Below are 25,233 nucleotides of genomic sequence, written 5' to 3' on the forward strand. Positions count from 1 at the left end.
CACTAATAAGTTCCTTAGGAGTTCCATATAGCAAATACCATTAAAATGCTGTTCATCAAACTCAGAATTCGCAGGCTGACTCTTTAATACAAAGACAAAATAAAAAATTTCATAGGAAACCACAAGATGCCAGAGGATTTCACAGTTTGGGGAATGTGGATTAAAGGTTAAGCCCAAACTCACATTTTTAAGCAACTCAGGTTGGTAGAGTTCTGCTACAGCTGATCAATGACTTCATCAAATGATCTGTGATTTCTCCTCAACTCAATAGGTCCTCTACAAAACCACCACTGGAAGTACAACGCAAAGGTGTGAGAGCCTGCCATGCAGGGATCTTGAATGGTACAGAAACCCTTCCAGAGAATAGAATGTCAGGAAAGAACAGGCATTGCCAGGCACTCACCACACTTACTGCTGCTGAAAAAGTGGTGGGTCCTGGCACCTTAATGGTTTTGGGAAACTGTCAATCTGTTCTTTAAAACTGGAGCACAGGAAGGACACGTGCACAACACTGTATTTAGACAGGAATAACAGGCTGCAACTGCAGAACAAGCAACAGACTGGCAACTAGACTTACTAAAAGAATCTGGTGTTTGGAGTCTGTATCACAGGAAATCATTAAAAATGTGCTAGACAAATATCCTTCAGGAATTGCCTGGGTTTACCAGATTTTGTTTTGGGAGAGGAAGATGGACAACCCCATCTCTTAGTACCCCTTCTAGCCATAACTTTCTATCAGTCCACACAGAACAAAAGATTAACAAGCCTTTTCCCATCACAGGTTAGCCCTTGAGATCACACAGAGGCAAAGATCAGCAGAGCCTCTCATCAAGCCTGCCATTAGCCGTGATCCGTTTCTTTTCTATCTCAAGGACTTCCCTGTTTGGGCTATCAGTGCAAGAACCCCTCACACACTTATTTTGTTTTAAAATACAAAACAAACTCGAGCACCCACGTTAACCCCTGAAGGGCAGGGGTGGCGATGCCGAGCTGTTTCCAGGTTCTGCTCTGACCACACTTCAGGCACCAGAAGTTCAATTCAGGGTACGCAGGCTCTGCGCAGTGCGACGCACGCGAGCACAACAGGAAGCTCTGCTAATCACGAAAGAAGTTATTTATATGCATCCCACAGGATGAAATGAGACCTTATAAAAGTTGCAAGAAATCACCATGTAAAAACCCAGAGACCCAGGCATTAACCAAAGATGGCCTGTAGAGGTAGTTACTGCTCTTGCATTACAATTGAACATCAAAACCAGCCTTAACAATATTAATTCCAGAGGACAGAATAATTCATTGAAGTCTTGGCTGGTTTTCTGACATTCACTGGGGCTTTTACATCTCTCATACCTAGTATCTAAAATTCTTCTCTCTTCAAGCTAGCTGTGCCTTTCCCCCTGACTACTGAGAAAGAAGCAGCACTTCCACAGCTGCCCTCTCCCACTAGAGAGGCTGCAGCAGTGCTCTCTTCTCCATCACTTCTGCTGTTCTGGCCTAATCTTCCTCTATTCCCAAAACTACCATGGGGACATAGAAGTCACATGTTTGCAAACCCCCAAGTTCCCCTTCTGTTTTATTACTTCTTGGAACCAGAGCAATGCATGCAAACAGCCCTCTGCCTACCGACTCCTTCTCCTTTACTTTGTAGCTACAGCTAGTAGCAAACCCACTCGCACCTTAAAAATTTTGCCTTATAATTAACGTCAGGAATTACGAGTCTTAAAGTATCAGACGTGCTAATAAGGTCTGATACCTTCTGCCTTGTCTCTCTGCTACACTGATAGCAGCCACAAGAAAGCCTTTTCAAATCCATCAGCCTCACTTTACAGCGCCTAACAACAGCAAACAGCAGAGGTCAGGAGCACCAGGAAAAGAGCACACTAACATGTAACGGTAGGAAGGAAAAAAAACCCACACCCTAAAACCAGTAGATTAGGAAGTAAGGGGATAAGGGGGGGGAACATAAGACTGGAAGACAGCCCAGCCCTACTTGCAGCAAAACTAAATGAGGAGGTGTGATAAAAACCCTCCTGCCCCTCGCACCTAGAAGCCCTCACTTGAGAATTTAGCTGTAGTTAGCAACGACATGGAAACGAATAAATATTACTCGCCACAGCTCTCGCTAAGGCAAAGACAGTGAACAAAAAGCAAAATAAGGGCTACTATTTGCCTACCAACAAGCTCCCATTAAAGCAGAGGAATGCTGGGGCCAGGTCACATTTTATGACTGAGGCCAGGTCACATTTTATGACTGATATATTTGGGTCTCCGATTGAATTAACCGATACAATTCAACTAGCCAAAACCAGACACATTCAGTCACAGCACACAAGTGGATCACCTTGAAATGATGTTGACTGTGGATTTGTTTAGACGACTTCTCTAAGGAGTTCTGCCTTGCATTTAAGACCTACAACTTTTTACTAAGTGACAAAAAAGAGTTAGCAATTTAAACACACTTGCCAATTATATTGTGTCAAGATACCAACACCCCACCAGTAAGAGCATAACCACCAACTGTGTATAAGCACGCACCAAAGCACATGAAAAGTTCAAACTTTAAGCTAAAGTTGTGGGGCTTTTCAGTTACACCACTTGCACTGGCAAGACTTTCTAAGCATTGCCATTTAGGCAAGTTGCGCAAAATTTTTAAAAACAGAACTTGTGTAATAAAATTACTTCCTCTAGCTAGCTTTGAAGTGGAGAAGAAAAGCTGCAAGAATGAGAACTCAATTGGCTTTTAGCTGTCTGGCAAATGCTCTAATAAGAAAGCCCGATGACCTACATTCACAAGGCTCTGTACTAAACCACTATTACAAAATCCAATATAAAGCCTGACCATGTTTAAGTGTTTTCCATTAGCAAGCAGCAGTATCTTGTTAGAGAAATATAAAAATGTGTTATTGTCTTTAGTGACGATGATCTTAATTAATCCTCTAAACACTATTCTGAAACATGTCATCCTGATCGTTCCAGACTGTCTAACTTGCCAATATTACATAAAGACACCAAAACCTTTGCTTTTCGATTGTGCAATGGGACATTAACAGAAACAGGAACTTCTTACATATTCTCAAACTGTGCTGCAAAACTGAATTCATAACAATTTACATCTCTGATGCTCTTTCAGCAACCTACAGAAATGCACTAGTGTTGAGAAACTCAATCTAAATCCAAGCTAGCACCAGTACAGTTTATTGTGACTCAGTTCACACACCACTGAAATATTTCTTCACATAAAGACAACAGCTCTCAGCCAGCTAGTCAGATAACCTGAAGCAGATGTTTTGAGTTGTCCCGGAAAAGATATTATTAAGCCAAACCCTACTGTGGTAAATATCCCCCAAAACAAGTGTCTGAACACCAGATATAATCAATTCAGTAAGTGTTTAAAGGAAATATTAAGTTAGTCCTTCACTGTACACACATTTGGAAAAGTCCAACACATTCAGCTTCAATTCACATTAGCAGCTTCCAAACACATAATGAGTTACACAACTCAAGGAGAAATGCCCTACTTTAAAAAAAAAAAAGAGAACTCTTTCAACAATATATTATAAAGTAGGCAACTAGTCCGAACAAGCAGCTTATGGTCAAAACCATTAGAAAGGGCAAGAGGGAAACACTGGGACGAAAAAATTCAAGCAGAGATTCTCAACGGCACAAAGTTACCATTAAAAACCCACAGGCTCAGAAAAAAAAAATCTAACTGCCCACAGTACCTTCAGGAAACCCAAATCTCCCACAGCTAGGGCTGATGTCGTGGTATGTTGGACATACCTGATGCTGTTAGTGGTGGCAGTAGCGTAAAACAGACTTGTATAAGCAAGACAAAAACATCGGGGGGAAAAAAAGGAAATTTTAATTAATTTCTCTCCTAATTTACTAAAATCCATCTCACCCTAAATGCAGAAGGAATAGGTCCACGTAAAATCACGGCCTTTCAGATAGCCTGAAAAGATACTACAGTTGAGGAGGCTTAAAAGAAGGTTTTATTTATCTGAAGAGCACAGCAAGAACATGGATACAAAGCTAGTGTCAAATTAACATGGAAGTACAAAGAGGTGCCTGATTCGCTGGGACTGAATTGTGAAGGGACTACACATTCATCTCAGAGTACATAAAACCTCCCATCACTCTGCAGCACTCATTTGATAGCTCCAAGTACAGATTTAAGCTAAGCAAGCTGCAGGCATCCTTCCTAATCCAATAAGACAGTTGCTACAATACACAGGTTTAAAGAAGCAAAAAGAAAACCAAACACCACCAGGAAAATAAATTCTAAGTCCAAATACTCTTCTCTTTCTGAGGAAATCCATGCACCTCCCCAAAAAAGACAAGAGAGACTTCTTCACCATTGATTAAAATGATAAATTCAGTTCTGTACATCTTCTGTACTTGCATGAACCAGATTTTCCTATTTGCACCTTTTGTTTCAGGATCAAACCGTATACTGCTTAATCTACTAAATATATGATCCATTTGAGACAGTAGATTCAAGATATTAAACGACGCAAGCTAAAAAGCAAACGACATTGGCAAAAAGATGCGAGGCCACCCTGAAGCGATGGGCTCTCTTCTGAGGAGGAAGGAGAGGCATCACCATGGACAGCTCAACCACCACACTCATCTGGAGCCTCCAAGTAAACAGGATGGATGAGTGTATTCCAAATGGAATTCAGAAATTCCTCATACAGCAAGGAATTCCAGCTGCAACATTACATCCAGCTGGATTCCCTCACATTATGTTCAGGAATACATATGGTTCAAGCAAAATTCAAGGGATGCATATAGAGTTGCCATAGAGGAATCCTAATGCTACAAGTTTCAAAACCAGTGGTGTATAACCTGCGCAGATGAGAGCTAGGGTTTGTTCGCAAGAAGGATGCTTCTGCCAGCGTGGGTACAGCACCACAAAAATCTCTAAAGAACATTGGAGCACCAGTGAAAAAAAATTAATTTGCCTTAAAGACCCAAACCTCAGTGAAAAAATTGTCTTTGTCCATCAAGCACCAGCTGCTGACGGAGATCTGACACCAAACTGGAGCAATAAATGTTCCGACACAATACGGAAAATGCCATTTTCTAATTTCTAGGAGGCTACAATGCTTAACACCAAAAGAGTTCAGCGCCAAATCTACCCACCTGTCAAAGTACACAGACAGCTAATCTCTGCTGAACCTTTTCAACCAGGAATTCAGCTGTCTGTAGCACTTGGTGCCAGCTATAAAGGAAGTTGCTTGAAATCAGTTTTACATAGTATCTTCTCCCACATAAAAGCCTCTAGCTGTAATAATACTAGGTTTGCGACTCCATGTTTGGGGGTTTTTTTGGCTACTTAAGAGTGTATCATAAGCCCTACATATACACTGCACTGCCAAAAAAACAAGCCAAAACAAAACAAGGTGCAGACAAAGCAGTTTCAACATCTAAGTTAGTTATTTCAGTAAGATTGCCTACACTGACCCAATTGTGTTTCAGCTGTACTAGGAACTTGCTTAAACACAGTTCACTAACACTGTTATGTTTTATTAGTCTGGGTCATGAAAGTTATTTTGAAGAGAAAGAACAAGGGGATTTCAGAGTACACCATCGTCATTACTCTCCTATTTACAAAGGAGTGAGTATCACCCAGGAGCAGTCACACGGTGCGATGGGAGGACAGTTTCCAAACCTGCAAAGCCACTCCAGGCAGCCTCGCGCTTTGGCTGTTGACGCTCTTTGGCAAGAGCAGCCCCAGATACGCGAGGGCTCTGCCAAGCTCCAAGCAAGTTCAACACCCAAAAAGAAACCCCCACCGAGCAATGTATCTAGAAAAGCTATAGTTTTCAACCAGCAAACACCAACCATTTCTCCAAAGTTGATTATCTTAACATTTTAAAGCACCGTGCCTGGCAGCTACCACACAAACTCCATCACTAAATTATTTCCCTAGAAGCAGCAAAAACAGAACTAGGAAGATGACATACGAACTGAGATGCAACAGGGTTTTTTCCTCTTTCTGGCATGGTGAAATGGCACTTTGAAAGCAAGTTTTTTCTCTTGTTTTGTTGGCACCCAAGGCCCGCAACATAAAAGCGGGTAAGTAAGAAACACCTGAAAACTTAGTCATGCTGCCACATTTCCATTGCTAATTACCTGTAGGGTTTTGTAGTTTTCTACCCAAGCTTGCAAACTTCAAAATTTTTTTTTTTTTTTCCACCCTAACTCACAGTCCTCTCAAGACCCAGGCAGCCGGCACAGGGGACCGACCTTCCCCCCCCCCCCCCCAAATCAGCCAGGTCCCATCTCTTTTTAAAAGTACAAAGAAGCGGCAGAGACGCCGCCGGCTGAGCCCTAACCATCCCCCGAGCCCGGGACCGGCTTTGGGCCACGGCGACCCGTCCCCGGCGGGAGGAGAACGACCCCGGCTCCCCTCCGCACCCGCCCGGCGCCGACCTCCCGGGGACGCCGCTCACCGGAGGCGACCCCGGCCGGCCTCCCGCGCCCGCGGGCGGCTCTCGCCCGGGCCCGCCGCTCGCTCTCCCGCCCCGGGGGGAGCCCCGGCGTCCCCCGCGCCCGCACGGCTCCGGGCCCGCGACCCGCCCGCAGGCTGAGGAGGGAGGACCGGCACCCCCGGCCCCGCCGCCGCCGCCGCCCTCCCTCCCTCCCTCCCTCTGTGCCCCCGCCGCCCCTACCTGGCCGCAGCGGCTCGGTGATGCTCAGCACCAGGAGGAAGAGGAGGAGGAAGGTGCCGCTGTCCGCCTTGGGCACCATTTATCCTCCGTTCATCCTCCCCCGGCGCAGCGCCACAAACCCGCGGGGAGGGACGCGAGGAGCGGCGGGAGGAGACAGCGGGAGGAGGGGCCGCCGCCGGGCCCGCGGGGGGCCCCCGTCCGCACGGAGCTCTTCCCCTCCCCCGTCCGCCGCCGCCCCCGGGGCGGGAGCCAGCGGCCCTGGCTGCGGCGGCTGCGGCGGCGGCGGCGGGAGCAGCGCGGGGGTCGGGCGGCGCCACGCTGCGGGCCGCTCGCCTGGCTCCGGCGACGCACAAGATGGCGGCCGCACCTCCCCGCCGCCTTTCCCCCCGCCTCCAACCCCGCGCCGCCACGCCCCCCTCCCCACCGCGCGCCTCCCGGCCAATCGGCGGCGCGGGGGCGGGGCCGAGCGCCCGTATCTGCACACGCCCCGCCCATCTACGAGGACGGGCTGGGGCCGAGGAGACGCGGGGGGTCGAGCGCGGGCGGCGGCGGCGGCCGGGACGTGGCGTTCACCGGCGGCCTCCGCCCCCCGGGGCGGCCCCCACCGGTCCCCTCTGTCGTCGTCCCCGGGGTGGCCTTGCCCAGTCCCTTCCGCCCCCCCGGGGCGGCCATCGCCAGCCACCTCCACCCCCCCAGAATGGCCTCCAGCCGTGCCCTCTGTCCCCACCGGGAGAGCTCCCCCCCGGTCCCCTCTGTCTCCCGGGGTGGCCATCGCCAGCCACCACCATCTCCCCCAGGATAGCCTCTGCCTCGCCAGGGTGACAACCCCAGTCCCTCCGCCCCCCTAGGATGGCCTTGCCCAGTTCACTCCATCCCCCCAGGATGGCCTCCAGCAGTCCCCTCCGTCCCTCCCTGTCCCCAGCTGGGCTGGCCTTTCCCGCTCACCTCCACCACCACCAGACAGCCTTTCCCCTTCCCCTCCGTAACAGCCTCAACCAGCCTCCTCTGTCCCCTAGGACGGCCTTTCCCAGTCCCCTCCATCCCCACTACAACGGCCTTTCCCTGCCGCTGCTGGGACTTCCCAGCCCGGTCACCCTGCCTGTCCCCAGGGTGCAGGCACAAGGTGCTGGGGTTTCCCAGTCCCAGCGGGCTCCAAGGTTGACCATCGTTTGCCCGCTTCATTAATCTGCTCCCGCCTGCCCACCGTGGGGTGACACGGGCCCTGTTTTCGCACCTGCAGGGGTGACACCGACAAGCAGCACCTGGCACTGGGACGTCCCCGCAGCCAGGGCCCCGGTGCGGCGGCTCCCAGCTCCACAGCGGTGCCGGAGCTGGCCTGTGTTTCCATACCTCCTGGAAACACTGCATTCCCAGTTCCCAGGCACAGCCAGAGAGGAAACGGATAAAGAAAACTAATTGCGCGGCTCATTGTTAATGGCCCTGCAAATGACAGGTGCCTTTAGGAATTTGACCCTGGGTGTTTCTGCACGTCAGGCCAGGTAGGGTGGTGACTGTCCCCACCAGCGAGCCCAGCCTGGGGAGGAGGCATTGGCCCCTGTGCCACAACTTTCCTGATGCTGGGGGTTAGCCCAGGCGGCATTTGGGATCAAAAGGCAGTTTTACCTTCAACACCCACTTCCCAAATTGAGCTGGAATTTCCTCTGATGATTGGAAGCAAAGCAGGGGTGTCCAGGCAGTGCTGGGGCACGGGCTCAGCCAGGGGCAGGGCACAGCGGCTGACCCACGGTGGCTGCTGGGGTCAGCAGAGAGCCGGCACTTTCCTCTGCAGGGAATTCCAGCTTTTCAGTAAAACCCTATTCAGAGTCAAAGCCAAAACCTGGGAATTTTTTATATTTTTTTAATGTTTACGACAACGTGTTTTCCACTTTTATGCTACAAATTTAATTTTTCAAAAAAAACATTGAAATTCCAATAAGGACCATTTTGACCCAATCTTACATACGCCCTGTTTCCCTGTTAATACCAATTACTCGCCATATCCAGCAGCAAACCTCTCTCAGGAGCGTTGTTGATGGATATACAAGATCCTTCTGCTCTCACAGTGCTTCTGCTTCCCCTCAACCACTGCCCGGGCCAGGTGCCAGCTGCCGACCTGCAGGCAGAGGGACAGGGGCTTTTGCGAGTTTTGCTGGGCACTTGCCACCTCCAGCCCTGCAGGAGCTGTTGCTGCGCTCGGGTCAGCAGCATCGGGGAGATGCTTTTTTCCAAACCTAAATGTGAAGTTTAACATGACAGTGGAAATTGGTGCCGGCCCAGAGTTGGGAATAGTTGCTCCCTGGAGCTGGCATAGCAGCAAGCGTGAGCCGTGGTTCCATCACCTGGAGCCGAGAGCCCTGCGGGGCCCCAGGAGGGCTGCGTGGCCAGGGTTGTGTGCTTGGGGACCCGCTGGAGTGCGTCACAAACAGCAGGGGGCTGCCTGAAGATTTAGGCCAAAACCCATTTTGCCAGCTCTCATGTGCTGCCAAATACTGTCATGATCCGAGCGTCCGTGGGGACCTGAAGCATGACAACATCCTCCAGCACGAAGGCACGAGCATCAACTCCCCAGCTTCGTTCCTCCCAAGGGACACCGTAGTGGGAGGCTGTTCTCAGCCTGGCTTCCTGCAGCCCAGCCGCACATGCCGACCCCAAACTAATCCAGGACATTCCTTATCCACCCCAAGCCCACGACATCCAGGGCCTAGGCATTACACCATACGTGATAACGTATAAACGAATACCCTACGATGCCTCCACCATGAGAGCAGGGCACAGGCTGCTTTGCTTACCCCTGGTTTTTGTCCCAAGAAAAGGCAGACCTCGTTTCCCCACGCCACAGCACACCACCAGCTCTGAACAGGGGCAGGTCCGGAGCACGCACGTGTGCCAGGCGAGTGCCGCAACCCGCACGGCACCCTTGAGCAAACAGGCAATAAATGGCCCAGCCACACAGCGGCACAAAGGTGAAGGGTAAGAGGCACCCATTTCCCCAGGCTGTGCTGTGCCCAGCGCTGTGACGCTGGCAGAGGCCGACGTTATGGGATTGCCAACGCCTTGGCCGAGCCGCAGGCAGGTGCGAGGCAGAGCTGCCCTGTACGGCTGCACCAGTCCCAGGCATCGGGGGCTGCACTGGGAGAAGCCGGGGGCTGCACTGGGAGAAGCCGGGGGCTGCACTGGGAGAAGCCGGGGGCTGCCTGATGCCCTGGGCAGGAGGGGTGAGGACAACACATGCTAGCAAAACCACGCCAACACCTCTGCCCAGGGTGTGTGGGAGCTGACACGTCCCAGGCACTCCCAGTTTGCTACTGGGAACGAGCATTTCTCTAACCAGCAAGTGCAGATCACCAATGCCCAAAAAGCAGCGGAGAAAAGGTGCCGTGTCCGTGAGAAGCAGAGGGAAGGGGCTCACAGGGAGGGCAGCCCGACCTGGCTTTTGCCCCGGCTGGGGTTTGCAGCCGGCTGCTGTGGGGCCAGCAGCAGCAAGCTGGGATTGAGGCAACAAATGCAAAGATGAGGAAGCAGGAATTGCTCTGTCTCCCGCTCCCCTGAGTGAGCAGATCCATTTCCTTAATTTTTGTAGAGAAATAGCCCCGTCCTCCAAAACAACAAAGTATCTCTAACCACAGCTTCACTTCTGAGCTAAGCAATCAGAGAAGTAGAAAGCAGCGCACAGCCTGGAACCTGCCGTCGGGGGGGGGTACAAAGCTGCGGCCCCTGCACCATGGCAGGGGTGGCTGCCTGCGCCCTAGGGAAACGCTCCTAGCCCTGAAGGTGAAGCACACAGGGAACCAGCCTGGGGCTCAGTGCCTTTGGGAATTCCCGTTGCAGACCCAGCTCCCTGCCACAAGACAGATCACGTAGGCCACAGGGGATCACCAAAACTAAGCTGGAGTGCAGCCTCCTGCCCGCTCTGGGCTGGCTGTTTGCTCAAAGCGTGGCGTGGGGTGATTGTGACTCTCTTCTCACTTCAACTCACCAAACCCTGCGTGGCTGCTTGTCTGCTGCTCGGCATTTTCTTCCCTGTGCCCCACAAAGAAAAGAGCAAGTCACCTCTGGTGTGATCAGTGTTTTGCTTCTTTAAGGCATCTGAGCCTGCCTTCTCCGTCTGGCAACTCACCCCTCGTCCTCACTGGCTCTTCACCAACGGTTCTTGCAACTTTCTCTCGAAGAATTACATTCTGCTGTTCTCCAAATCGACCACAATCCCCCCTCTTTCCCATCCCCTTCTAAGAACAAGAATCCCTCGTGGTCCCTCAGCTTCTTTCCTGCATGGAGCAAGGAACCAAGCCCCAGATTGCTCATGCAAGCACCCACAGACTCCGCACGTGCTGATGTTACAGCCCCCCGTCACACCACACAGCCCCAGGTCCATCGGGGCTCCCACAATTTCTTGCCACCAGCTGGTAACCCACCGCAGCCAGCCCTGCCGCTGCTGCTGCTCACCACCAACCACCCCTGCAGTGTTAGGAGACCTCCAGGTGCTATTTTGGCTGAAGGAGAAAGTGTGTTTGGGCCTTGCACATAGGAAAATGCAGATATACAGGAACGGCAAAAGGAAGATAACTCTCTGAAAAATGGGGGGGGGGAGGAACCCACAAGTCATCAAGAACCAAGATGGTTTTTCACACTGGATTTGGCCCTGTAAGGCACACTACCTGCTAGTGCTACAGCAGCAAAAATATCTGGCAACAAAAGAGTTTACTGATTCTGTAATTACAGATAGCAGGGGCTGAACTGCAGCAGGAAGCAGAGACCAGACTTTACAGCAGGCATTACAAGAATAGCCCATCTGAAGAGCACTACATCCCCTTCAAGAGATCCAGTTTTATAGCATTTCATTGAAAATAAATTACATTTCCAGCAAACATGTGAAGGCCCTTCAGTCTGGCAGAATTGAGACTGTGATTTTAGTAGGGCTGTCTAGGTTACTTCACTTGAGGGCAAACAAAACCAACACCATCCCACAGGACATTTAATGCAATCTGCTTTTAAGCATGAATTGCACAACACGGAACTAATCATTCTCAGATATCGTATTCCCCTCTCTGTTATTCAGCTACATCTTGGTATGAGCACAACCAGTTTGAAATGCCATGGAAGACACACAACCCATCCCGCTTCTGACCCACGTGTAGACCCCATCCACGGTCCCTTGAACACTGCCCAGCCTTTACACGCATCCCATGCCCAGAAGAGAGCTCCCACACCAAGCAAATGGGTAGGAATCATCCAACAAGAAGATGGAGGAGACCAGGCACCATGCTCGAGATACGCACACTGATCACAGCCTGCTTCCGTGCATCCAGTCCATATCCCAACTTCTCTCCATGTTCCCATGCTTGTTCTTCTCACCCTTGCCTCCTCCTGAAAATAACCCTCCTCTAATTTTCCCGTTGGGACCAGTCTTGCTACATCTGTAGCCAAATTTGGTGTTTCTGACACCTCTCACAGGTCGCCTCCACCTCACCAGGCTCCATGCCCCAGGTGGTCCCCGTGCTCCTCCTCAATCATCTGAGAAGCTCAGCCATTTCCCCGGGTGCTCTCTGTCACGCTCCAGCACTACCTGTACCAGTACCTGTTACCTGCTGCATCCAGCCATCTCTCACATCACATCTGCTCCTCCCTCCTGGTCCGTTCAGTGACCCAAACTACGAGCCAGGGCCTGACCATCTGCCTGCGTACCCTAACAGAGAGGTCCTACATTTCATGGCTATAAGCAGATCGTGTGATCATTAAGAAATAAATAATTAGTTTTTAAAATTACCTAAGAACTTCATTGTTATTTAGTCAGTTCAGTCCTTAAAGAACATGTCTGAAACATGGAAACATTAGTAAATGGATTCCCTTTACATTCATTCATGAGTACCTGAGAATAATTTTTTTGCTCGAAGAAAAAACTGAGCCTTCAATTATTTCTGAACCAAAAAAACCCCCAAATCCCTATTTCTTGCAGTCACGATTCCTAGCAATGCCATGTTGATCAACTGATTTTTACAAGGTGCACTATAAAAATCGAGTCCCTTGGAAGGGTTTTTCAGACAGAGACAGTAATTTTGGAAGTGGCAGTGGAAACCGCACCAGAGGAAGCTCTCCACCAAGCCAAACAGAGCATCAAACACCCTGGACCTTACAGAAGGCTGCAGGCACTGTTCAAAGAGCTGCATAAGATTTTCCATAGATGTTCCCTCAGTAAAACATCACCTGATTATAGCAAATGTCAAGACTGCCAAGTGTTACACAAGCTGTCTCGTACTCAGGCGTGGTGCAAAAGTGTACACATCTGGCTACGCCTGCTTCCCGCTGAAAGGTGCTCGGTGCTTCTCCAGGCTGGATCACACCATACACGTGCTCATCCCACACTCAAAGGTCAGCTCACACTGGAGCACACACAGCCCTGAGTGCAGGCCATGTATGGTTAAAAGTGCTCTTCCTTTTTTTGGCTAATTATAAAAATTAGCTGAAAGTTTCAAAGAATGTGAGGGAAAAAACCAAACAAAAGCCCCAGTGTGGCTGTCAGAAGTACCGCTTCTGTTCTTCAGAATAATATTGTCATCCATGCTGGTGGATGAACCAGGACAGTCCCTAGCCCCTGAGTTGTGATCATCAACATCCTCAAGTCTTTGGAGTCACACACATAGCAGCTGTAAAAACAAATTTGAAAAAGCCAAAATCGATGCAAAGCAAAAAGCCCCAGAGACCGATTACAGTGAAGCAATCAACATGCAAAACAGTAATCCTCAGAGCCCTTCTGAGGAAGGTGTTGGTATGAGCCTTTCTCAAGAACACCAGAAGCTGGAAGTCAGAACTCCCCCACCAAGTAAGGGTTTAAGAAAAAGCCAGCTGCAAAGCCCACAAAAGCAGCCAATTATCAGAGCTACAAAATGGAGGGGCTGGATGAACAATGAGGAAATGAACTTACGAGAAGCCACCTCCTTCCCATAACAAGCCCACGAGGGAAAAAAAAACCAAAACCCAAACCAGTTCTTGAACACAGCCCCAGTGAAGAAGAGAAAAGCAGCATCCCATCCCTTTTGAGGAAAGCTGGCCGACAAGGAGCAAGCCCAGCAAGCCCATGTGGGGCTTGAAAGATCATCTGAGACATATAAAGAGACAACAGACGAAATTTCACCTAACGTGAATAAATGTAAAAAGACTTAGGTACGAGGTACATTTTAGGAAAGAAAAACATTTAAGCTACTTCCATCCTGTTAGCGAAACTAAATATAAAGATCCTTTTATGAAGAAGGCAGAGCACAACCACTGTCTCTCAGCAACCTGAAGTACAGTTTTGCCCCGCACGATGTTATCCAGTAGCTTTATAAATGGACTGGAAGGTCCTTCCAAGTGTCCCGCGCAGGGGCGGCTGCCTGTGACATCACACAGCGGCCAGCACGGGGGCGCCCGCCCGCCCACCGCACCAGTGCCCCCGGCAGCCACTATGGTGTGTGGGCCCACCACCTGCCACCACACATGATGCACACCAGCACCAACTCATGCAGCTCCCCCTAGCTCTCCCACCATGGATGATGCTGTGGTGCTTGGAAAGAAAGGCTATAGCCTGAGCAACACGCTAGGAGAAGGCTCTTACGGCAAAGTAAAATCTGCCTACTGCAGCTGGCTGAAATGCAACGTGGCCATCAAGATAATCGACAAAAGGAAAACTCCTCGGGACTTCCTGGAAAGATTTCTCCCCAGGGAAATAGAGGCTTTGAGACATTTGCGCCACCCCTCAATCATCAAAACCTATGAGATTTTTGAGACATCAGCTGGGAAAGTGTACATTGTGATGGAGCTGGGGGCAAAGGGAGACCTCCTGGACTACATCAAGATCACAGGAGCTATGGAAGAGGACGTTGCTCGCATCAAGTTTCAGCAGTTGGCTTCTGCCATCAAGTATTGCCACGACTCGGACTTCGCTCACAGGGACCTGAAATGCGAGAACATCCTTCTTGATGAAGACCTCAACATTAAGCTGTCAGACTTTGGCTTTTCCAAACCCTTGTCTCGGGATGAAAACGGAAGAACTATTCTCAGCAAAACCTTCTGCGGGTCTGCTGCGTACGCAGCCCCTGAAGTGCTACAGGGCATTCCTTGTGACCCCAGGATTTCTGATATATGGAGCCTGGGTGTCATCCTGTATACAATGGTCTACGCTTTAATGCCATTTGATGATTCCAATGTCAGGAAAATGATCTGCGTTCAGAAACAACACAGGATTCCCTTCCCCAACTCAAAACACCTGACTGCAGAGTGCAAGGACCTCATTTACCATTTGCTCCAGCCTAGTGTGTCTCAGAGGTTGCACATAGATGAAGTTTTGAAACACGCATGGTTGCAGACTCCAAAATCCACAATCCATTCCCCTTCGCCAGCTGCAGAAGAGGGTGAGTGTTCCCAAAACCTGCGTGAAGGAAAGCCTGAGCACAAGCAGCAAGCCAAATCCCATTCTGCAGAAGGGCAAGGAGAGGAGAAGCAAACGAGATCCTCTTAAGGATGGCTGGTCTTAACAATATCACAAAGTTGGTCTAACTTGTGAACTGCTGGTTCTCAACTTCAGCTTCTCTGGACCCTTTCGGCAATAGTCCTCATCTTTTGCTTTACAAAGCATAGCAACAGAAGACACACTACATCTGCCGAGGTGAATGAACAGCTTAACACTATTATTCTCAAAAGACCCGTCTCTGATATGGTTTGCGGGTATGAGAAATTACTGTCAAAACACATTGGAAAGTTTCTTTCAGTGCTGCTGACACTTAACAGCTTTTACGCTCACATTTCTCAAGTTCCTGACTACATCGGCTACAGAATTCACACGTGCATCAACCACATTTTGGATTCAGTAAGTAAGAGGGCAGGTTATTAGGAAGCGTGAACTGATGTCTGAAACTGTATGCATGCTGTTTTCATAACGCACCAACTCTGACAGGCCCACTGTACGTTCCATCAGTTTAAACTCCACTTAAATTAAAGAGAAGCACTCTAAAATTCTGGGTCATGTCTGAATACATACATGGTTGTGTCCCCTCTTCTGCAAAGTACAAAATCAAAGTTTGACAAGCTGGAAGAAAGTCCAGTTCAATCTTTTAGGAAGGCCTAGCACATTTTATCAATAGACGTATCTGTACAGAAACATATTTAAATGCATGGCCATCTTAAAAAGAGAAATATATCTTTAGAAAATTATCACCATTTTCCAAGAGTCCAGAATCTTCTCTGCCATTGCAGGAAGTATCCTTTTGCTACAACAGCCCTGTGCATCCCACCCATGCAGTTCAAAGTGAAGTTATACCACAACAGGAGATACTCTGCTTCCAAAAAGCACATCACAGTCTATTATAGCTATGTAGTCTTAAAGTAGCACTGGTCCCAGATCTTGTAACCTGCTGGCTTCCATTCTGGCAGCTGTATCTAGACACCCCTTACTACCAATGGCTCACAACATCCAGTTGGCAGACAGCTGAGCACAGCCAGCTCACTATCACCTTGCTGGTGACCAGAATACTCAGAAGAAATCAGATGCCTTCCTTCTTTTAGGAAGCTGCAGTAAATTGTCTGTGATTGATGTAGTATCCTGAGATACTGGGGTCTGAGATACTGTCCCAGATTGTGGGGTGCTTGTGGGTGTATGAGGCCCACTTGCTGGGGTCTTGTAACCAGGAGTTCCTGTGTGGGCTGGGGAAGGAGTATAGCTGGCCCGCAGGGCTTTGTCGGTATATTTACTTGCAGTCCTGTTTACTAGTCTTTGCAAAGCTGGTGACATTGCTGGGCTTAGTCCTTTTGGAGTGAGGCTGGAATAGAATAAAAAACAGTTTTAAAAGATTTTACAGTAAAAATCTGCCATTTATCAGGAAGAACATCAATGCTTCCACAGGCAAGCTCGGTGTCCAGTCCCCCCACAGAACAGACCCACAGACTGCAGAATTCTGCCTGCAGGTAAATGCAGCCTGTCTCTCTAGAGAGAGAAGTACAGAGAAACCTCCTACATCCCTCCCAAACCTGAGTGGCACTGCCTGTCTTTTCCTTTGAGGCCGTTCCATCCTTCCCATGACCCAGCCAAGCAAGCCTTATCATGTCTTCTCTTTGCAATGAGGCAAGACACCAATCCAGATGCATGGCAGGGTCACTGAAGGGCAGAACAGTAATGTTGATAATAGGGAGTATCAGGGACTGCCACCAGCCACCTTTCCTCAGGAATTAATTTTTTTAATTTCTAAAAACATTTAGTTTGACTGTACCTCTTCCTGCTTCCAGTACTCATATAATTCCTCCCTTTCTACATATGTTGATGCAAGTCTCATCAGAAAATACCCATCCCCAGTTCTGCTGTCAGAACAGAAGCCTCACCTGGCCAAGTTTTCCGTCACTTTTCGAAGTGCCTCCTGCTTCTTTGCTCGGTTTTTAGCTGCCACTTCATTGGCCATCTTGAGTCCTAACCTCTCACGGCGCCCAGGCTCCAGGATCTATAAATGCATCACACGGTTCACTCACCAATGCGCTGATACGAGTGCTGCATAAATGAGTCAAAGCACCTTTACAGTTGGATTCCAGCCTACAGGGATCTAAACCAGGGAGAAGTAGGGTCAGCCCACACCTCTCTGCTGCTATATAAAAGCCAGGGAGAACAGAGAGAGACCTTCAACCTGCCTTAGCAAGAAACAAAAATGGTAAAACCAGTTCAGTCAAGGAAGCAGCCATTACCTCTGGCATTTCCTCCTGCTGTCTCTCCTAGACAAACAACGTCACCTGTGTCTTGCCTAGCCTGGCCTGTAGCCAGCCAGCTCTCAGGCAAACACAGACATTGCTAAACAGCAGGAGAATCAGTCAAGGGCTTCGGAGTCCAACAGAACAGATGCACATACAGCAAATTACACCTTTCTTAAACTAAGAGTCTCAGACAGCTCACATTCAATGACACCAGCAGGAGACAGGTGGCATGCAGGGTCAGGTGCCATTAGCAAAGCCAGCACGCCTTTCCTGCTCTCAAGTGATATACCTGCCTCAGGCTGTGACAGCCAGAAGATCAAGACAGAGGGAAATCCTACAATTTCTACCCATTCATACATTAAAATCAGAGAAATCAGGTGCCTCTTGAGCTTCCTCTGAAAGCCTCTCTGTCTGGGCCCATAATCAAATATCGAGTCTCACTCTCCTGCCAACAGTGTGTGTTCCACCTCAGGTATCTCCACCAAATAGCTTTCATGTGGAGCTATGTCCACCTCCACCCTCCAATCAGAACCTAGATTATTAGTCTCAAGGACTGGGAAAACAGCCCAGAGATGCGTCACACTCCCACAACAATGTTAATCTATTAGTTACTCACTTGCCTTTCCCTTCTTAGTCCTCCCCCCGCAAAAGAATGACGTGCTGACTCCTGACATGAAATACCTTGAAGGCTGGTCCAGGTGTTCTGTCCACATATGGCGTTTCTGACCCTTCTAGACGCAAAGGGGTGCTTTCGATTTCACCCCATGTCATAAAAGGAGACTCATTCACACCTAAAAACAAATTTAAAAAGTCATGCTCATGCAAAACGTTTGACTATTCATTCACCGCAAAAAATCCAGAGAAGCAAATTATGAAATGCAGCAAATTCATCAACACACAAAGGAGCCCCTCCACTGCAGAGGAAGTCACAGCAAATGTTGAATAGTAACATGTGGTTCCCATTAAAAGGGCATGACCTTAAACTCACAGGATTGCCTGTGGCTGTGTCACCCTCTAGGTTACAACACCCAAGCACTATCCTTTCCATATACATATTTTTTCCATTTGGTCAGTTTTTGCTTAGTGACACTTTCATTTTTTTCTCTGTGGTACTAGTCTTCCCCTCTGCTGTTGTATGAAAAGTCCTTCAATACAGGGAACTATTTAAAAGCAGGGAAACGGGCAGAGGAGTTAAGATACATGTAATGGCCTAACGTAACCTCAATTCGTCTTGAGGCTAGCCTGTACCAAACAGTGACTGCACCTTGTCTAACAGCTACAACTGCAGAATAGATTTGAAGAGCCCAGTTAAGTCACTGGCTAGAAAATCTTGCTGTCCAGGGTTTGGAAAAGGCACTTTACAACGGAGAAACGAGGTGCAATCCAAATGCCACCTACAGGCTTTCCACAGGAAAAGCCTCAGTACGTTCACCTTTTAGCACAATAACAAAAGACAGGGAAACATAATGGCTGGTGAAGAACAGCTAAAAATTCAGATACCACATTTCAACTGCAACAAAAATAATCAGTTTGTTCAAACCGAAAGTATCCTGTCGCTAATACACCTGAACAAAAGGAATCTATAATACGCAAGCATATTCAAAGGAAGAACCTAGAAAGCAGCAGACCTGGAGGAAAACAGTAGGTTACTGTGAAGGAAGCGAGATATACCACATCCCTATGAGCCAGGCTGAACCATCACTCAGCAAACTACTGGACACACTGACACGAATGCTCCTTGTTTTGCAAAAGGAGCACCTGAACTCGTTGGAAGGTTAATGTTTGTGAAATGTTTGAATTATTATCTTTAAGCTCTAGAGAAGCATCACCCAAGGATAAAACAAGCAGCCACAGCACACCAGTTGCCTAGGAAGGCTCACCACCCTCTTGATGATTCCTAAGCAATGGCACAGCAGCTTGCTCAGAGCCTCTCGGACACTGCATGACTCCTCTTGCCAATGTATTTGACTAGGATTTAAGCACTGCATTGAGCAGGCATACACAGTACACAAGCAAGTCACCAGCTCATGAGACATACACAGATAGAAGGCTTACCTCCTTGTCTAAACCAACAGTGATACCTCAGGGTTGAACAAACAGAGCACCAAAATAAGTGCAGTAGCAGTCCTCTCACAACAGAAAAAATAAGAAAACCCTCTTACCAGGGGCAGGAGATGGGGTAGCCACAAATCCATATCCATTCACTTTTGGAGACTCTTGGGGTATCAGTTCTTTCCCATCTGGTCCCACTTTGCCCTGTTTGTACTGAAGTAAAAAAAAGACAATGCCATTCATGTGGAAAAAGGTGTGAGTCAGCTGTATCTAGCACACACACAATTCTCCTCGTTAATGAAAACCACCAGAGGGCAGGGTCTAACAAAATTTTAGTCAGAAGTAGTAAAATTATCCAACCTGAGCATTGAGGGCTGCAGCTTGTTGAAGCTGTGATTTGCTCACGGCTTGGCTAAAAGGGTCCTTCACGAAACGGGTATTTCGATGGACAACTTCCCTGGGCTTCTTAAATACATCATCCTCATCAGGTACACCTTGAAAAGCAAAACATGTTTCAAGAAAGGGCTCAGGTAACACTAGGCAGCGTGCTGTAAAGCTCCCAACCAACGTGGCACTTGCCACACGTTCCTACACAACACAGAATCCATCAGCAATTGCAGTGTGTATCATGTATCTCTAGCAATTTAAAACAAAATTTGCACTAGGTATATGCTTTGTAACACCTGAAGTCTATAAATTACAGATTTTTTAATTTTTTTTAAGAAAACCATCAACAACTTTCTTTTCTCTACTTTACTGGTTTGCAGAAATTGCCAGTTGTACCTTTATAGCAAAAAAAAGAAGCTGGCTGTGTCATTTATAGCTGTGTCTACAAAATGATGTCGTTTTCTGTAGCAACCAAGGGACCAACAAGCCCAAGGAGCACTCTTTGAGCAGAAGCAATGAATGAACAAAGATGACAAGAAAGTGCTCACAAATAAGATAGACCAAACTGGAAAGACCTTCGGCTCCTGAAAACAAGTGCTTCTATAATACAGATAATGAGGTTCTCAACGACAAATAGAAAATGATCAAACTTTGCAATCAGAAGCAAAGGAGCAAGATCCAAAGAAAGAAAAGGAAAGGAAAAAATAAAAAAAGGAAAATAAGACTTTTTTTAAACAACTTTGCCTATCTTGAGCTTCACAGAAGAAAAAGTGCAGTATTACCAGTAAGAGCTGCTCAGTCATCTACAGAAGTGCTGTAAGCACTGTTTAGAGTCAACCCACCTAGAACCAATCCCTCTCCTGAGAAACCTGCGTGTCTCACCTGTCGGATAATACATGAGGGTGTTTCGAGCCGTGTATTCCCAGGTCTCCAGTCCAGCTTTCACATTCTCCAGGGCTTGCTGCTCTGCTGAAGGAAGTGCCAGATTCTCATTTCGTCGCTGAAAGGGCAATGGCAACAAAAAATAAAAAAAGGAAAAAAAAAAAAAAATCAGGTCTGAAGCACTCCTGCAGTCTTTTAATCAGGCATACACAACTTGGAGAGCTCAATCATGAGTTCAGCTACCTGCCCTAGCACACTTTGCATCTGGCATGGCACAAGCACCCTCTGTCTGGCAAATGGCATTTCATAAACCATCCTGTTCCCAGGTGAGCTTGCAAACAACTCCATATGCAGTTCTGGTATAAAATCAAGTGAGAACTAAAGAAGTAACTTCTCAGAAAGATTATCTTTATGACTGTTTATTACATCTTGTGACAACACTTGTGACGGTTCAAATTTTTTCTGTTTTTTCTCTATCAACTAATCAAAATCCAAACAAAGCATTCATTGTTAAATAAGAGAAGAGAAACATATGACACATATCTAATACAAATACCCAATATAAAGGCAGCCTACAAGGCTTTGGCATGTAACCTTGGGAGACTTGTACCATCCTAGTCTCATGCAAACTGTATTAGCTGAGGCAAGCAGTAACAAAAGAACAGACACTTCTTCAACACTTAGCAGAGAGCTTCCAAACATGTCCATAGGCAGTACAGGTATGGAAGTATTTGACATATTCACATGATTACTTGTGTGCTGTTAGCAGCATACTAGTATCACCAATACCAAAAAGAATCTAATAGAATGCAGTCAGCCACCAAGAATTTACTCCATTTTTAAATTCTCACACTAATTAAACTAGACAACTACTGCCAGAAGCTATACATTAAGACATCAACTGATGTTGTCTTTAACAGGCATCATCCACATACATTTAAATAGCAGTATTGCCACTGAATACATTAAATGAGGCATAGCGAAGTTGTCTGCTACACAAACAGACTTTCTGTGCAAGGAAACGCAAGGTCTGAACAGAGTGCTGGCTGACAGGAAGACACACAACATCAGCACAAGACCAGCTCCAGCAACTTCACCTTGACCTGAAACAACCCCTGTGCTTTGGGAATGTTCTCCTGTTGCCTGCCTTTTACTTCTGGATGAAAGCATTCGAGCAAAGAAGCAGCATAAGGAGCCACAGAGGGCATTTTTATTGTAACAGACTCTGAGGGTTTACATTAGCTGGGATAAAAACACAACACTCACAACAACAGCAGTAAACACTCATGCATCAGTGCCAAACTTCATTAAAAGGCACTGCAGCTCACATCCATCACTGACACATCTGGCAACAGTGCCAGCTGCTCGCTGCTGATGGAGAAAGATTGACATGGCAGCCCCAGAACAGCTCCCTAACCTCCCACAAAGCTAGCTGCAGAAGGCGGCACAGCCAGCCACACTGGGTACAGTACTTTATTTCAGCAGTTGAAGGGATTATTACTGATAATAGAAACAGAAGACTGAAATAAGGAAGACAATCTAACTGCAAATAATAAAGGGCGGACGGACAAACAGCAGGACCTGTTCTCAGCTGCTCTCCCTGGTATTGCTGCTTATGGAAGAGACTGCCAAGAACAGCAATACTTGCAATTAGTACAATGCTTCAGAGTCTCAAAGGTTTAGGAAGAGACAGATCCTCAGCAACTACGTCAACACAGTTCTTGCGTTACAGACAGGGGAAAAACAGGAATGCAAAAGGAAGCAACGAGCTGTCACAGGGCCCAGGAAACTCAGGCTTAGCTCAGGTTTAGCTGTGATCACCCCATGCACTTACTATTCAAAATCAAGACCGTTCTATTCTTATTCAGTAATATGAGTAATTCAACGGTCTAATGCAATAGCCCCATGCTCAGAGCCAACGAATTCTCATCCGTATTTATAGCAGGATTCAAAAACAGAAGGTAAGATAATATTCTATTTAATCAAACAAACAAGAAAGAAACACAGTAAAATGGTATTTCCCTGTTGTGTCACTTTGGAAGAGCAGAGATACAGCTGAGCCGCTTCCCTACCTGGGCATACTCCTCTTCTGCACTGTACAGCCAAGCATGCTTGACTTTCTCCTTCTCTTTGGCCACCTCCATGATCTGCTCAAACGAAGCGTTATCTTCACTTGTGTGTTTTGCTAAGAAGCTGTCCAGACTGGGAAGTGCATCTTTATCATCTTTTTCTGCTTCTCCTAACAAGAGGAGGGAAGAAGCCTCAGAAAGGTTAATACCTCCCTTTCTATGAGAGTACTATACATAAAACTCTTAATCCCTTCTGACAGCGAGCCTTCTACAGACCCACTAATAATTAACATGAAGCTTGGTGAAAAAAAATATATACACGCAGGGTGGTACAATAATAAATTGTTTTTTGGAAGACATAAAACCAACTTCCACATAAAACCTTTTATGGCATTTATAGCTATTTGTGTTAAAGGAAAAATGCACATAATTTTCACCTACTAGAAGGTTAAAGAAAACTGTTTAAATATCTGTTAAACACCCAAAGCCCTTACAGGAGACAGAGGTCACAAAAGTATTTTCCTGCTGCTGAAGAATTCAGCTAGAGAAACATTATTCTCCTACCTTCCTCTGCAGCTTTCACGCCAGCTTTGGCTTTATTCCCCAGTGGAAGGCCACCTGGATGCACTTCTGGGGTTTCAAAGGTAGCTGGAGTAACATCTGTGACATAAAAAAAAAAAAAAAAAAAAAAAAAAAAAAAAAAAAAAAAAAAAAAAAAAAAGAAAGGTTCACATGGTTGCTAGAGCACAGAACAGTACACTTGCTGTGATATCTTCCACCACAGCAAGGGTCATGTGCCAAACAAGTCATGGAAGACATCAAGAGAACAATAATGTAATTAAACAGTTGTGAAAAGACTCCGAAATATTCTATTCAATTCTGTCCCAACCACAGAACAAGATTTTGCTCTCATCTAAGACATTATTTTTCTCCTGCTGGGAAAAATTCACCGGAGAGCTACAGCCCAGTATATTTGCCGCCCTATCTACAGCTTTTGCCAACAGAAGCAAGCAGCAGCATAACAATCTTAACCTAGGCCAGGGCCAGCACCTGCAGTAGGGGGGGAAGGGAAACCACTTGGTGACACATGCCCTTTGCCACAAGAAAGTTAATCACCTAAACCCTATCGCAGGAGCTCAGCCACTCAGCTGGGGACTGGGCTTTAGTATAAGACGCACCCGAACTTGAAAACAACATACAACAGGACACTGGTACCTGCTGTGTGAACCTCTGATAATCACAAGCTTTCGACACCCGGAAGGAATGGTTATTCACTAGTTGTTTTTTCCAAAACCCTTCCCTCAAGAAGGGATTATGAAACATCATCAAAGAGCAATTCAGCATCAGCCATCAGATACGGGCTACTGCCCAATCTGGTATACTAATTCCCTTGCAATGTCAGTCTTGAATCTTTAAGGTAAGTTAGATAAACCAGAGCCGCAATACTAGATATAAAACCCTTGTGCCCCAGTGAGCCAGTTCTTACAGGGCGCAGGCGTGTCCCTCGATGATTTGCCCAAGGAGGAGCCAAATTTGATAGCTATTTGCCTCATTTTCTCCAAGTCACCGTTTTCTTCAGCCTCCAGATACTCCTTCTGCGCCCGCAACTTCTCCACATCAGGAAAGAAGTCTCGCTGAATGATCTTCTCTAAACTCTACAAACAGAGAGACAACTGCGAGGCCGCGCTGGGACACCTGGGAGCGCCGGCTCAGCTCGGGGGCCGGCCGCACGGCAAGGACGGGCAGCCCACGGGCGCTTCGAGCCTCGGCTGGGTCGCAGCTGTCGCCGCAGGAGCCCAACGGGCAACCCCAGAGCTGCCCCGGCCGCGGGCGGACCCGCGGTGCCAGGAGAGCGGGGCCTCCCGGGCCCAGCGGCCTACCTCGATGTAGGCCTCCTCATCCAGGATCTTCTTCGGGCGCCTCGGGGCCGGCGGGGTCGCCTCCTTCCCCGTCGCCACGGCGGTGCCCGGGCCGCCGGCGGGCACCAAGGCGCCGGAGGAGGCCGCTGGAACCGCCGTCGCCGCCTCCATAGCGCCGGAGGCCCGGACGGCCGGTGAGGGGCCCTGACCCTCCTCAGCCGCCGTCGCGAACGCGACGCGCCGTAACGTCACGCCGCCGCGCCAGGAGGAACCGGCAACGTCGCGCACCCACCGCCCCGCCCAGGGCGAGACGCGCGGAGCGGTGCGCTCGGCGGCCGGCGCGCCCCCTGCCGGCCGGGAGGACCTCCACCCCCCCCCCCCAGCGGTCCCTCTCCGTGACAACGGCGCGACCTCGGTCCCGGCGGGAGGGGGGGGAGCGGCGGCGGCGGCTTCACGGCCGAGGCTCTGCCGGGCCGCGGAGGGCTGCGGCCGGGGAGCCGGGCCCCGGCCTGGGGGGAGCAGCAGCCGCGGGGGCCGCAGCCTGTCCCTGCCGGTGCGGGCCGGGGCGAGGCCTTTGGCACCCACAGGCCAAGCGTTGGGTCT

General features: G+C 48.4%; 3 protein-coding genes across 4 annotated transcripts in view; 1 reads left to right on the forward strand and 2 right to left on the reverse strand.

The window, feature by feature from the left end:
* The window catches only part of DGCR2 (DiGeorge syndrome critical region gene 2), a 50,386-nt gene extending 43,327 nt beyond the window's left edge, over window positions 1-7,059 (reverse strand). For both annotated transcript variants that reach the window (XM_049805202.1, XM_049805200.1), the window contains exon 1: window positions 6,678-7,059. In XM_049805202.1, coding sequence (XP_049661159.1) covers window positions 6,678-6,756 — 79 coding nt within the window. In that variant the 5' untranslated portion in view covers window positions 6,757-7,059. The remainder of the gene's footprint in view (window positions 1-6,677) is intronic.
* A 4,548-nt stretch (window positions 7,060-11,607) lies between these two features.
* TSSK2 (testis specific serine kinase 2) lies at window positions 11,608-15,279 on the forward strand. Its single transcript, XM_049805915.1, is given in 2 exon segments — window positions 11,608-15,066; window positions 15,068-15,279. Coding segments are annotated over 2 exon segments (987 nt in total). The 5' UTR covers window positions 11,608-14,196; the 3' UTR covers window positions 15,185-15,279.
* Window positions 15,280-15,425: 146 nt separating this feature from the next.
* On the reverse strand, window positions 15,426-24,851 carry ESS2 (ess-2 splicing factor homolog). Its single transcript, XM_049805914.1, has 10 exons — window positions 24,652-24,851; window positions 24,258-24,426; window positions 23,336-23,431; window positions 22,775-22,941; window positions 20,703-20,820; window positions 19,794-19,927; window positions 19,544-19,646; window positions 18,063-18,172; window positions 17,022-17,137; window positions 15,426-16,465 (listed from the first exon to the last, which is right to left on the reverse strand). The coding sequence occupies exons 1-10, from the start codon at window positions 24,799-24,801 to the stop codon at window positions 16,180-16,182; spliced, it is 1,449 nt and encodes a 482-aa protein (XP_049661871.1). The 5' UTR covers window positions 24,802-24,851; the 3' UTR covers window positions 15,426-16,179.
* Between the last annotated feature and the right edge of the window lie 382 nt (window positions 24,852-25,233).

Source organism: Accipiter gentilis, chromosome 7 (assembly GCF_929443795.1).
Source record: "Accipiter gentilis chromosome 7, bAccGen1.1, whole genome shotgun sequence".
Taxonomy (NCBI): Eukaryota; Metazoa; Chordata; class Aves; order Accipitriformes; family Accipitridae; genus Astur; species Astur gentilis.